Source organism: Sardina pilchardus, chromosome 5, assembly GCF_963854185.1.
Source record: "Sardina pilchardus chromosome 5, fSarPil1.1, whole genome shotgun sequence".
NCBI classification, from domain to species: Eukaryota; Metazoa; Chordata; class Actinopteri; order Clupeiformes; family Clupeidae; genus Sardina; species Sardina pilchardus.
In genome coordinates this window covers 5,410,620-5,426,015 of record NC_084998.1, presented here as the reverse complement: position 1 = coordinate 5,426,015, position 15,396 = coordinate 5,410,620, and the positions used below count along the sequence as shown (strand labels likewise).

The 15,396-nt window shown below is 43.1% G+C and overlaps 1 protein-coding gene across 1 annotated transcript; it reads left to right on the top strand.

Annotated features, from left to right (window-relative positions):
• Window positions 1-662: 662 nt before the first annotated feature.
• slc22a5 (solute carrier family 22 member 5) lies at window positions 663-6,498 on the top strand. The gene is made up of 10 exons (XM_062535538.1): window positions 663-1,082; window positions 1,364-1,467; window positions 2,105-2,259; window positions 2,489-2,660; window positions 3,226-3,352; window positions 3,778-3,875; window positions 3,997-4,211; window positions 4,340-4,522; window positions 4,853-4,988; window positions 5,663-6,498. Exons 1-10 carry the CDS (start codon window positions 690-692, stop codon window positions 5,745-5,747), a joined length of 1,668 nt encoding a protein of 555 aa, XP_062391522.1. The 5' UTR covers window positions 663-689; the 3' UTR covers window positions 5,748-6,498.
• Window positions 6,499-15,396: the final 8,898 nt, after the last annotated feature.

Sequence of the window (15,396 nt, the reverse complement as noted above, 5' to 3'; positions counted from 1 at the left end):
TAGCAGGCCTAGTAGTGTGTGGTTAGGATGGGGAAAATACATTTCCCCAAATGCATAACTTTCACAGACAGCATCGAAATCAGCCTGCCAATTTTTCCTTCCTTGTTGTTGCCTCCTGTTTTCCCAAAAAGAACATACTGTAGATTTTAATTCCACCTAAAGCCATTCACAGTTCAGTCACGTGTAATTCCTTTGGGTCTTTTGTAAGGGGCGGGAGTGGTGTGTGAGTGTGAGAAGGGGGGCTGTTGTTCTGAGAAACTATGTTAGCTGGAGGGGAGGGTATTATGGTAATGTCAGATTAGCTGATTTTTTTTTTTTTTTTACTCTTAACAGAGTTGAGAGCTCAAATATTCCGTATGATAAAAGTGGCATTCCTATTCCATGTCATCCCAATTTTCTTCTTGTCATGGTTGCGTAAGATCGGTGAGCATTTGTTTTTGTTGAACTGTATATCCTCTGGTGAGGAGCTCTTTAACTCCTCATGACCAGGGGCATGCTGAGCTGTGCTGTGCTGTGCTGTGCTGTGCTGTGCTGTGCTGTGCTGTGCTGTGCACGCTCTGGCTTGAGTGTGAAATATCAGTCAGGGAGTTGGAGTCAGAGCCAGCTGTTTGAGTGTCCTGAGTGCCCACTCTGACGTGGTTCTCCTCCTTCCTTGGCAGGGTTTCCCCACCTCACGCACTCTCAGCATAATGGGCGACTATGATGATGACACCGCTTTCCTGGGTCAGCGAGGGCCTTTCTTCATCGTCACCTTCCTCCTCCTCAACTTCATCTGCATCTCCACGGGCCTCTCTGGGATCTACTTTGTGTTTGTGGGGGCCACGCCGCCCCACCACTGCCTCATCCCAAGTGAAGCGAACCTGAGCGAGGCGTGGAGGGAGGCCATCATCCCGTTAGAGACGGTGGACGGAAAGTCACAACAGAGCATGTGCAGCAGATACAAGCTGGATGTGGTGAAGGACTACTCTGACCGAGGCCTCGTCCCTGGGGTGGATCTGAACGTCACAGACATCGAAGAGGAGAAATGCTTGGATGGATGGAACTACAGCAAAGATATCTACCAGTCAACCATCGTTACTGACGTAAGTGGAATATAGAACAACACAACACAACACAACACAACACAACACAACACAACACAACACAACACAACACAACACAACACAACACAACACAACACAACTAGAATAGTTGGACTAGAATTTTCTTGAATCTAGAATTTTTAATATATGGACTAGTTTGCAAGACATGTGTAGGTCTTAGTGTAAGTTAGTCGGAAAGTTAATTTGTTTTAAAACTACCATATTACCCCATCAAAGTGATGTTCTGCTCAACTGATGTGCTGTTATTTTCTTGTTGACAGTGGGACCTCGTATGTGATGATCAATGGAAAACACCTCTTGCCTCGTCTTGCCTATTCATTGGGTTCCTGATAGGATCCCTGGTCTCAGGCCAACTCTCAGACAAGTAATTGTTTTAGTTACAGTATGTCTCTTCTGTCTGGGTCTTTGGTGGTGATGCCTTAAACGCTTCAAGATTTGAGTCAGTGATGGCAGCAGAGTGATCGTCACATCAGTGATATTCATGGGGCAGTGGCGCCACCTGCTGTTTGACCAGAAACATTGACGAGTTCAAAAGGCCAGGCGCTTCTGTGTTGTAGCAGCTATTCATGGATTTCATCAGGTCCCTTTCCACAGGTGTATTAATCAAGCACCATGCAGTCTGCATTCATAATCAAGGTGCTTGATTTTATACACCTGTGTAAAGGGACCTGATGAAACCCATGAATTGTTTTAGCGTACCTGTTTACATGGACCAATTTGGATGTTGAGCCTAGCGAAGAATTTATGTGCGTGTGTCATAATTGAATAAAGAGTTGCCCTGATAGGTATAAACAAGATATTCAGTGTCCAGGTGAACACGAAAGGGGCAGTATATAACTAAATATGTTATTATACTAACACTCCACAGGAAACATATGTGCTGGCTGTAGAGTCTTCCATGGCGTATAGTCAACTGGAGCTTGACAGAAAAAAATCAGCAATATTCTGATATTGTATCTGTCTCTTACTTTCTTGTCCTTGCCTTTTCTTTTTATTCTCAGGTTTGGGAGGAAGAAGCTTATTTTCATCTGCTTGGCAGGTCAGCCCCTCAGTATGGTCGTCCATTCCTTCTCCCCGTCGTGGGTCTTCTTCTGCATATTCTACCTCTTTGTGGGGGCTTTCCACATCTCTCTGTACATCACTACGTTTGTCTTGGGTAAGTGGATTTAAAGAAGAAACAAGGCCGCACTTTGCATACAAATGTTTCTTCTTTGATGTATTACAGTAACATACGTTTGGCCAAGCACTCTAAAAAGAGAGGTGCATCATCAACACACACACACACACACACACACACATATCACTAATTACTGTGATAGTTTCCTTCTACCTTTTGGAGTATAGTCTCACTTTGAATGCTTTCGATGTCTCTTGATTGTTCACAGGCACAGAAGTGTTAAGTAAGTCACTGCGTGATGTCTTCACCACTCTCGGCGTGTTCCTGCACTATTGCATTGGGTACATGCTGCTGCCTGGCTTTGCTTTTGGCTTCAGGGACTGGAGGCCTCTTCTGCAGGTCATGGCCGGCATCATGGTTGTCTACGTCCCATTTTGGTGGTAGGTTGCCCGCACATCAGGTTATTTGCTTAACGTTTTGCAGGAAAACCTGAGTGAATTCCACAAACAGTAGGCTACTTTAAAGAGACCCTATGCAACTTTCTGCAGGAGACGATCGCTCTTTGTTTACATCTGGAAGTCTGAGACGAAGAACCACGCTTGCAATGTATATATTTAAATATAGCCTATACATGTATAAATATACACGCTAAAGCTGTCGGGGAAGCTCTGCAGAGAAAATGCAAGCATAAAATGAGCGAAAACGAACAACGAAACCGAAACCAGAGATGAAATCGCCAATCCTGCATAGTTCCTCTTTAAAAGCATAAAAAAAAACTCAGAAAAAAAATCAGACTGAATAGGAATATTATGTTTGTGTATGGTGGAGGGTGTTTTACACATCGTGAGTACCAGGGATGCTTGTCGGATCTTTTTGTCACATGGCCAGGGAATGTTTTTTTTTCTCTCCTGTATGGTCATTTTTACTGACTACGTGTTCAAATGTGATGATTCAAGCAAGCCAATGACATGGTGAATCTGACCAGAGTTGAATCTGATCGAACAGGTTCATTCCAGAGTCTCCGCGGTGGCTGCTAGCTCAGGGCAGGGTGGAGGAGGCAGAGGCCATAGTGCGGGACGCCGCCAGGAGGAACAAAGTGGTTGCACCAGACGTCATCTTCAAAGAGCAAAAGGTTGGTCTCCCTACACAACATAACTCAATGAAATTGCATAGAGCTTTGCATTGTCTTTGACCAGTTTAAAGGCCCTGTGGACTGTACATTACCAATTATTAGGGGCAGCCGTGGCTTGTGACCGGAGGGTTGCCGGTTCGATTCCCGACCAGTCCACCACGGCTGAAGTGCCCTTGAGCAAGGCACCTAACCCCTCACTGCTCCCCGAGTGCCGCTGGTTGGGCAGGCAGCTCACTGCTCCGGGCTAATGTGTGATTCACCTCACTGTGTGTTCACTGTGTGCTGTGTGTGTTCACTAATTCGGTTAAATTGGGTTAAATGCAGAATTTCCCTCACAGGATCAAAAAAGTATATATTCTATTCTATTTATCATATTGAGCAAACGCTCCTTTGTAACACTTTCATGCAAATTCTCATTTACACAGGTTGAAGCATCTCCCACTGACACAAAGAGCTACACTATTTTGGACGTCTTGAGAAATGGTAAAGTGAGGACTACTACTTTCCTGTGCCTATTGTTGTGGTAAGTTCATATCATCATGGGTTTTATAGTGATTTCATGGAGTTGATTATCATACTGTAGGTCAACAGTTCAGTCAAGCATGCACTTCAAGTAGTTTAACTTGTCTTCTGCCTCTTTTTAGGCTGTCTACAAACATGGGATACTACGGACTGTCTTTAAACACTTCCAATCTGAGTGGAAATCCATACCTCAATAGCTTTCTGTCCGCGGCTGCCGAAGTCCCTGGGTACATTGTGTCTACCGTGCTTATAAAGCTCTGTCCAAGGAGACCTCTTCTCACAGTTTTTCTCATCATCGGAGGGGGCTTTCTACTCTTAATTCAGCTGATCCCAGAACGTAAGAATCTTAAATATGTCCTCCACCCGAAATTCGGCAAATGTCCAATAAGGATTGTAATAGAGGAGTCAATCATTTCATCTCTCTCTCTCTCTCGCTCTCTCTCCCTCCCTCTCTCTCTTTATCAGATTTGCATGCTCTAGCATTAACCCTGGAGATGGCTGGGAAGTTTGGCTTCACCATGTCCTTCACTGTGGTGTACGCCTACACGGCCGAGATCTACCCCACAGTGCTGAGGAACGTGGGAATGGGGATGTGCTCGTCAGCGGCACGCATCGGCAGCATCACAGCCCCTTACATCATTTATCTGGGTAAGCTTACGATCTTTCATCCAGATAGGCAGGCTGTGAGGGACTGTAGCATGGAAAGTAAGGTCCTTGTATAATGAACAGGATGTAAAACACTATGGATAAAAGTGTTAGACAAATTAATAGGCTAAGTAAAGAAAAAGCAAGTGACCTTGGTTGTTTTGAAAGGCCTTTTATGAATAAACAATTAGGTTAGCCTAATGCTTATTTTCGTTACAACTCATAGATATAAGTGATGTAAAATTCATGGGATGACAGGAATCAGCAATGACAATATCACCCCTTCCAAACAAAACCGTCTGAGTTGTTTGTGATGCCTTATTTTCACTGTAGGTTCCTACAACAAGTATCTGCCTTACATTCTGATTGGGAGTATGACACTGTGCTCGTCGGCGGTGAACCTGTTCCTGCCGGAGACGTTCGGCCGAGAGCTTCCCGAGACGGTGGAGCAGATGCAGCGATGCAGAGGGTACGACTATGAGCCTCTCCCTCCCTAAGGCCTCACCCATTCATACACATGCTGCTGCTGTTGCTACTGCTGTTGCTACTGATGCTGATGATGCTGATAGCCTACCGCTGCTGTTGCTACCGCTACTGCTGTTGCTACTGATGCTGATGATGTTGATAGCCTACCGCTGCTGTTGTTACTGATGCTGATAGCCTAGCCTACCGCTGCTGTTGCTACCCCTACTGCTGTTGCTACCCCTACTGCTGTTGCTATTGCTGATGATGATAGCCTACCGCTGCTGTTGCTACTGCTGATGATGATGACGATGATGATGCTGATAGCCTACCGCTGCTGTTGCTACTGCTGATGATGATGATGACGATGATGCTGATAGCATACCACTGCTGTTGCTACTACCGCTGCTGCTGCTGTTGCTACTGATGCTGATAGCTTACCGCTGCTGTTGCTACTGATGCTGATAGGTTACCGCTTCTGTTCCCCTGCATTGTAGATTTAATATTATTCTTGCTGTGGTTGTAGCTCTGTACCTTAAATGTTATTTTATTGGTGTAAGTCACTTTGGTTGAATGACAAGGCCTAAACGTAAATGCTGATGCTGATAGCCCACTGTTGCTGTAACAACTGCTGCTGCTTTTGAGTCAGGCTCCTGAGTTAATTGCATGCTCTCTCATTAGGTTGTGTCAACAAAAGAAGATAGACAAGTGCCCCGAAGCAGGCGACGAACAGAAAAGTGAAGTTGTAAATCAGTCTAAACTGTAGGCCCAACTCCACGCCCCAACTGCTAACCTGGCCTCACTGGAGCCCCCTGGTGGTCACCATCAGTGCTCAGGAGATGATGAGTGATTCCCACACAAACATATCCTCTACAGACTTTTAAACAGAATACTTTATATTTTTGTTTTTAATGTCATGTGTATTATATAGATGTCAAAAGTAATGCCATTGCTCTCAAAATCTCACTCACAGATTTTGCTGACACAGATTACTTGAACTGCTTTTGGAGCCTCATCAGGGAAACCTGCAATCAAATTGTAAATAGCTTCAACTGATCCGACTAAAACACATACTTTAGAAACAGACTGGATAGCATTATTATTCCACGTTGGAAAAATTCCTACGGGGCATCTGTGAATAGTGCCCCATTACCAGTGCCATATCGCCATTCAACAATTGTTCTGTATGCCTTTTTAAAAGTGTAGTGAGCAATTGTGCAGGAAGTCATGTTTCTTCATGTTCATATTTGAATATATTAGCAGATGCTTTTGTCCAAAACATTGTACATTATATTTTAACCAAGGACCAAACGAAACACATCAGGTACAGCTCACTCCTCCCTTCAGTGTTTCCGGAGAAACTCGTTTCTTTTTGGGGGACAGGCCGCTCCCACTTTTGTTTGTTTCCAGTTTTCGGAGCCTGGGCTGGTGTTGTTTTTTTTAACAATGTACTCATGGAATGGGCAGCTAGCGTATCGCAACGAGATGATTACTGAATATGACGAAAAATGCTATGGGCTTGAAATCGTGAGCTTAGAATTATAAGGTTCTATCTCTGTTTAGGGTAGTTCTGAGATATTGAGCATCAAAGTTTTTACATATCAAAACTCTTATGTAGTACCTTTTTATTTAACTAATAACTAACTTTTTTTTTTTTTTTTTTAACAAAAATTACACCACACAGGCATTAATAAACACCTAATGGATCAGATTATGTCAAAAACTCAATTTTGACTAAAAGTGGAGATAGAACCTTATAATTCTCAGCTCACAAAATCATGTACGATCTCTGACTTCACCTTTAATGTAATGTTGTCCTCTGTCTTTATATAAGCTTGTATTTATACACTAAGTCCTTTCATTTATGTGATGTAATAACAAATGCTATAAATTAAACAGATTTGAGTCTGAATTATTTGTGGACCTTCTCCTTTTTCCATTCAAATAAGGAGAGTAAAGATTATTCTCATTTAAACGGATGTGTCCTCCTTTTGGTCTCATCCACCCTGACTGAGTGGGACAGAGACACAGACTGAGGAACCCATTGCCTTAACAATTTAGAGCAGATGTTTGTGGGTTTCAAATAACATGGGTCCATATTTCTGTCATAACAGTAACCTTTGTCCAAGTGCTTGCCGTGGAGTGGATCATTTCATTCACTATAGTCAGCACAGAGGCATGACAACACTTTTAAAGAGACCCTATGCAACTTTCTGCAGGAGACGATCGCTCTTTGTTTACATCTGGAAGTCTGAGACGAAGAACCACGCTTGCAATTTAGATATTTGAATATAGCCTATACATGTATAAATATACACGCTAAAGCTGTCGAGGAAGCTCTGCAGAGAAAATGCAAGCATAAAACGAGCGAAAATGAACAACGAAACCGAAACCAGAGATGAAATCGCCAATCCTGCATAGTTCCTCTTTAAATGAGCTATATGCGGACTTTCATTATAATGCAAGATCAAGGTAAATGTAAATAGGTATGATATTCTATTGGGTTGAGGTCAGGACTCTGTGTAGGCCAGTCAAGTTCATCCACACCCAACTCTGTCATCCATGTCTTTGAGGCCCTTTCTTTGTGCAGTATGGTGCACAGTCATGTTGGAACCAGGACTGGCCATCCCCAAACTGTTCCATAAAGTTGGGAGCATGGAATCATCCAAAATCCCTTGGTTAATGCTGAAGAATTCAGAGTTCCTTTCACTGGAACTAAGGGGCCAAGACCAGTGCGGGGATGGCCCCTTGCTGTTCCAACATGACTGTGCACAAAGCAAGGTCCACAAAGACACAGAGGCTGGTGTGGATGGACTTGACTGGCCTACACAGAGTCCTCACCTCAATCCAATAGAACACTTTTGGGATAAATTAAAGTGGAATCTGAGAGCCAGTCTACTCGTCCAACATCAGTGTGTGACCTGACAAATATGCGCCTCTGGAAGAATGGTCGAAAATTCCCATGAACACTTCTAAACCTTGTGGAAAACCTTCCCAGAAGAGTTGAAGCTGTTATAGCTGCAAAGAGTGGATTGACATCAGTCATACTAAACCTGGATCAAGAATGTGATGTCACTTAAGTTCATATGTGAGTCAAGGCAGGCAACCCAATACCTCTGGCAAAAGTGTATGTATGCAGAGTGTTTATAGTAGCATGATTACTTCGTGTTATTTTTTATCTATGTCAAATGCATGTATCAATGATATGAATAGCCCTACACCCAAGTTATGCTAACATTGCTCAGAAGTCAGCTCCATTGAGACAATTAAGTTTAAAACACACAGAAGAGATGCAGAAATCAGGAGAGGATGAGTCACAAAACTGTGCTAACAAGGGTTTATTTCAGAAATGCTTGGAAAGAAACAGTTTTAGTAACCTGGACTCAGGAACAACATAAGACATAAGACGTGAGGAACAAGCCTATGAAGTTATGTTCTTCACCCCTGATATCTGAATGGGGCCCCACAGCCATATAGTGTAACATGGGTTATATTCTTCTGATATCTGAATGTAGCCTGGTTAACACCATGCCGCCTCTCAAATCTAAATTGAGATTGAGCGTGGTTCTGGAAAGACTTCATTGACTTATAACTTACAGGGGTGAAACGAAACTAGCAGCTAAATTCAATTTAAATTGGTTAATCAAACTGACAGTTAACCAAACTGCTTCAGAGGATAAGCAAATACGTATTTTTTAAAAACAAAGGTTTTAAATGCAATTCCAAAGAAAATACACTTCCATGTTTAACCCTGTCGACATCAGTGCAGCCATTAGTGTTGAAGGAACTGCTCTGTTATCAGATCAAGCTCACACCGTGCCGGATAAGCGATTGTGAAATAACAGATGTGTGCTATGTGCGACCAAAATGCTTTATAATATGCAGACTCCCATCACATTCCACGTGTACAGTACATCACTACAGTTCAGGGTAAAGACGGATGATATAAATCACAATATCTCATGGTATTTTTTTGTGATAACTATATAGATGATGATGAGATGTATGAATAGAAATCTATGGCCATTATGTATTTGAAGTATTGATCTAATCTAGTCTATGACACATGTAATGTTTTTCGAATATTTTTTCATGTTCATGCCGGCAGTATTGATCAAAACTACACTGTGTTATTGCAGCAGCAAGAACCTGTGTGTGGTCATGTGGATTTTGTGAATGGACTCGACACACCCCCAGTAACTGTAACACCTGTCCAATCAAGAGACTCATTTGTAACATAAAGGAAATCCTGAATGACTTGTATGCAAAAATGACCCTGACGAAGGCGTAAGCCGAAACGTTGGTCAATAAAATATCTTGAAGTTCCGAGTGTGCCACGAAACTTTCGTTTAATTTAAGTTTTCATTTACTGCCGTGAGCACCTCACAAGGTGTGCGTTTACTTTTTCCAAACAAAAACTATATAGATACTATATAAACAAAGACAATCAACATATAACTACTGAACCAGGGGCAGAAGAGATGACTGGTTGTAACCGGAATCATTGAGTGTAGCATTATGTCGGTTATGATTTTCAGCCAACAAATTTTCCTGGACAGTGGGAGACTTCAGGATCACCTCTTTCTGATGTGATGAATTTCTCTTGCCCTTTTTCTTATGTTGTAGCAGTGCAATGCCAACGCCAATTGCAAAAAGCAATATGACAGTAATTGCCAATCCGACAACCCACCGTTTATGTGGTGAATGCATGTCTGAGGAGGACAAAAAAAAAAAACACTTACAGTACTCTGCAGTTTAGTTACCTTCACTCAGAAAATATGGCTTGCACAATGCATAGTAATTATAAAAGCAAAGATAAAACACACCAACTGATAAATGAAACGTACCAGATCCAGTGACTGTGACGTTCACTTCAAAGAGCTTCTTGCCAGTCTTGCTGTCTGTGCCTGTGACTAGTCCTCCTTCCAGCACACCAGAGAGCACAGCGGTGTTGTTCTGCACAGACAGTGTCATGGGGCTTGAGGCTTGTGAATGAACGAACACTTGTCCGTTGTCCACGATGAACACCGTCTCTACTGCTGAAATGCCCCTTGGGGTGAAGGTCAATTTCACCTGATCCAGACTACACAGGCTCATGGAGAGATCATCACCAGCAGCAATGACAACAGCATCTGTTTGCGCTGTAAAGACACATATACAAGTAATTGAAGAGAAAGTTTGTTATCAGAACAGCAATGTTTTTAAATATACCTCCTGAAGACCCACCTCTTCTTGGAGCACCTCCTCTCCTAACAACTGGACTTAAGTCCCTTTCCCACATAACTTCTAGAAGTTACCCGGAGATATTTACCCGGGTAGAGGCACGACACGGACGTTTCCCACATGAGCTTTATGTCCGAGTGAGATACGGGTAATTGTGTTCACACTAGACCCGAGTAGGAGCCGCGAGGGGTGGGGCAATGTCAACACTTGCAGGGCGAGGGAGATGACGCTAAATAAATGCGTTGTTGTGCTGTGTTGCCTGGATGATGCGAACTTACATCAGATCCAAAACATCATGAAACAACAGAAGTAGTTAGCTCGCTAGTCAGCGGGAGCTAGCATAGAGGAAAAAATAGCTAACGCCAGGACCAAAGTAAACAAAGCTCTACTTCAACCCTCTCTGATATAAACATCCAACACAACAAATGAATAGAAAATAATGACACACCTGGAAAATATATAAACAGCACACAGAGGTCTGAGGCTCCTTCCCAACTCCTACAAAAAGCAACAATGCTAAATAACAGCGACGTTAACTATTAGCTGTTTTTGCTAACCACTGTAATAAACAGCTAGCAGTCAGTAACAGTTGCTAGTTGCAAGCTAATCGACAACACTTCAAGCTATTCACGTTTGCAAGGATAATCCTGCCTGTCCCGCAACAAACACAACAACGTGATTGCAATTTAAAATTTTATTGTAGGCCTACGTACACAACAAAATGTCACTGTTTTCTGTACTCCGGTGTTCTCGTCTGTGTTCATACTCGTAGTAGGGCAATGTTTATCGTTACCATGGCAATTTGTACTTTCTGCCTCGTGCTGCAAGCAGGCTGCAAGGGCGCATTTCTATACGTCATCGTACGCCCCCCATCTCTACCCAGAACTGCGCCGGCTGCGTTCCCACCTAAGCGCACCCGGGTAACATCTAGAAGTAGTACTAGGGGGCTAGTAGGGTGATTTCCGGGTAAGAAAATACCCGAGTTTTGCGTTCCCACATACAGCCACCCGTTTGATATCCGTTTGACATCCGGATGTCTCGCTCATGTGGGAAAGGGACTATAGTCTGCTTAACACTTCATCTAGTACTGACCATGACCACACCACAGATCTGTGACAGCAACATCTCTCTGCTCAACAACCTCAATAGTTTCTTTGCACGATTTGAAACAACATACAACATGCGTTCACAGAAGACTCCACCCCCTCACCCACATGAACACAAAAAGCTCATACAGTTGTGAGTAATGCTGTTCACAGATTTCAGTTCAGCTTTCACTATAATCTTCACCACCTCATCTGCTAACTGGACCACCTGTGGCTCAACACCTTGCTATGCAACTGGCTGCTGGACTTCCTCAATGAGAGGCCACAAGCAGTATGAGTCTGCAGTCCCTTTCCCACATGAGCGAGACATCCGGATGTCAAACGGATATCAAACGGGTGGCTGTATGTGGGAAAGCAAAACTCGGGTATTTTCTTACCCGGAACTCACCCTACTAGCCCCCTAGTACTACTTCTAGATGTTACCCGGGTGCGCTTAGGTGGGAACGCAGCCGGCACAGTTCTGGGTAGAGATGGGGGGCGTACCGATGACGTATAGAAATGCGTCCTTGCAGCCTGCTTGCAGCGCGAGGCAGAAAGTACAAATTGCCATGGTAACGATAAACATTGCCCTACGAGTATGAACACAGACGAGAACACCGGAGTACAGAAAACAGTGACATTTTGTTGTGTACGTACAATAAAAATTTAAACTGCAATCAGGTTGCTGTGTTTGTTGTGGGACAGGCAGTATTATCCTTGCAAACGTGAATAGCTTGAAGTGTTGTCGATTAGATTGCAACAAGCTGTTTATTACAGTGGTTAGCAATTAACAGCTAATAGTTAACGTCGCTGTTATTTAGCATTGTTGCTTTTTGTAGGAGTTGGGAAGAAGCCTCAGACCTCTGTGTGCTGTTTATATTTTCCAGGTGTGTCATTATTTTCTATCAATTTGTTATGTTGGATGTTTATACCAGAGAGGGTTGAAGTAGAGCTTTGTTCATAGCCTACTGTGGTCGTAGGTTAGCTATTTTTCCCTCTATGCTAGCTCCCGCTGACTAGCGAGCTAACTACTTCTGTTGTTTCATGATGTTTTGGATCTGATGTAAGTTCGCATCATCCAAGCAACACAGCACAACAACGCATTTATTTAGCGTCATCTCACTCCCCCTGCAAGTGCTGACATTGCCCCACCCCTCGCGGCTCCTACTCGGGTCTAGTGTGAACACAATTACCCGTATCTCACTCGGACATAAAACTCATGTGGGAAACGTCCGTGTCGTGCCTTTACCCGGGTAAATATGTCCGGGTAACTTCTAGAAGTTATGTGGGAAAGGGACTTGCAATAACACCAGAGCAGCATCAAACTGAGCACAGGGGCCCCTCAAGGCTGAGTGCTTTTCACCCTGCTGCACACCAACATTCAGCACCAATCGCATGGTGAAGTTCATGGAAGACACAACTGTGGTGGGACGATGATGAGACCACTACGGGAAGGAGGTCAGCCTTCTGACCACGTGATGCAGAGATAAGAACCTCTTTCTGAATATCAACAGGACCAAGGAGATTGTTGTTGACTTCCGGAGAGGCCAATACTAACCACTGACCATCAATGGTGCTGCTGTGGATAGAGTGAGCTGTACCAAATTCCTGAGGGTGTACATCCGTGAGGACCTCTCCTGGACCACTATAATACTGCATCAGTGGCAAAGAGAGCCCAGAAGCACCTCTACTTTCTCCACAAACTCAAGAGAGCGAGAGCCCCCCTACCCATCACGTGTAATTCTATAAGAGTAGTATGCCCTCCTACAGTGTTGAACAATTTGAAAGTCGCTTTGGATAAAACTTCAAGTAAATGGCTAAATATAAATGTTATCAATACCCAATATAAATGTCAAGATTATCAAGGAGATTATCAATTTCAGCGAATTGTTTTTGCCTTGTTTTTACTCCTAAGAATTTGTAGCAGCAACAGAAATACAGTAGTATTATGCTTACGCTCAAGATGTAAAGGAATCCAGACGGTCTCCCGGCCATCACAGTGGTAAATATAAAGGCCGTCATCATCAAAGAGCACTGGGCTGATGGTGAGATTAGTCCCCCTTAGCTGGACTCGGTTCTGAAAGCGCGCTTCCACAGAGCAGATCTCCTCCTTGCAAGTGATAACGTGGCGGTACTCGTCACCCTTCTTAACTGTCCACTGTCCTTCCCCCACGCAGGCCGTCATGGCTAATGATGCATTGCCACCCATCACAGCTCTTATGGGGGTAACAGAGCCGACCACACCTATGGACACTGCAATGGAATAAACAGGTGTAATCAGTGGTTAAACTATGAATTCTATGATCGTGGTTAAGTGTACCACATCACAACATGGTCTACCTGATAAAAAAGAAAACACATATATTTTTCATTCTTTACTATCTTTCACAGATCCAGTTTTACACTGTGCAATTCAATCACATTGCTGCTGCAAGAGAAGGCACTCTGATTGATCACATTGTATATTATACTGTATATATTGATAATGCATAGCAAATTTGAACATGCTATGGCTTGCATACTGTGCTGGTAACAACAGGAAACTAACTCTGCCAAAGGTCTAATTTGTGTTTGGTGCGTAAACTGCATTAAGTTCAGAATAGGAGGAAATTAGTCCCTACAGCCCTGGCATTAATGTTTTGAGCATTAACTGTAACAGCAAAAGTTCGTTCTCTGAGTTTTAGCCTAGTTCTAGGCACTGTCAGGAGCAGTTGGTCAGCTGACCTGAGAAAGCGGCTGGGAATGTAGGTGTAGCAGCTGGGAGTACCATGGGGCAAGGTCATTCAAGGCTTTAAATGCTAACAATAGAAGTTTTACAACATTCTTCTGTAAAAAGCACATATGGTAGTGCTACTGTGAAATTTCCAGTAAATAACTATAGATTTCACAGCCGTTTTTTACAGTGCACAGAGAGCGCCTCCGCAAAGCGAACACATAACCGCATCCTACATCCAGACAGTGATACGGATCACCCCTAAAATTGAATCGTTTAAAATCTCATCGAAATCCACCCATATCTTTTTTGAGTTATGCGAACAAACAAACAGACAGATAGACAAACAAACAAACAAACAAACCCCGATGAAAACATAACCTTCCGGCGGAGGTAGGCTAAAAACTTCGAAACGGTAGGATTGTCCCGACGCACGGTGACGCGCATGATTGTTAAAATTCACGAATGTTGAGCCACTGTTTTTCAGTTTTGTGCCATCATTGAATGGTAATTTATGCGAGCCCTTTGCACTGAAAAAAATAACACGTGGCTGTAAAATACTTGTGGGCTATTGTCGTTGGGGAGTCTAGACATGTTAAAATTGCATTTGAGCATGAAAAAAAATTAAATGAATGTATGTTGGTTCAATAACCATAGCCTACATCCATACATGTTTCGTTCTTTACCAGCTTCTCATGTCAGATTAGCGGAAGTGCGCGGTCACATTTGGCCACGATGGTGATGTTAAAAAATTGTGGCCCTTATGGTCCTCTTATTGCATCCACATTTGTTTGCCTTTACTTTGTTCATTGCAATGGAGTAAAAAAAATATTATAGAGATTCGTCATGTGTGCACGTCATGTGTGCTACCACGCAGAATTGCCTCATTGTCATTTGGGAGTGCTGTAAGCAGTCTTTTTCCATGATTGTAAGTTATATATTTGCCACTTTATGTGTACATATAGTGAATATTTGTTAGTTGTAATATTCGTTATATAATGAATATTGTTCTCTGTTCTGCTTATTTGTGCAGAATTGCCTGTTGTTGCTTTAAAATTACATTTATAGTGTCTCACTATACATTTTTAGGGGCGCTCGTGGTGGGGGATCTCGCCCGGGGAGTAATTCAGTCTAGAACCGCCGCTGGTCTTAATCATCAATGATTTTTGCCCATCCCTGAAGTGGAGAGTCACACGGCACTACATAAAGGACAGGACAACAACCCGAACAACGTGAACTTACTGGGGTCTACCTCGCCGGTTTCTAAAGGGATTTTATTCATTCCATCTACAATGTCTTGTTTACGTAAAAGTCCCAAAAAGAGGACAACATCTTAGGAGCAAATATATCAAGAGCAGCACAGAAAGACTGCGCAATGGCCATGCCCAAATAAA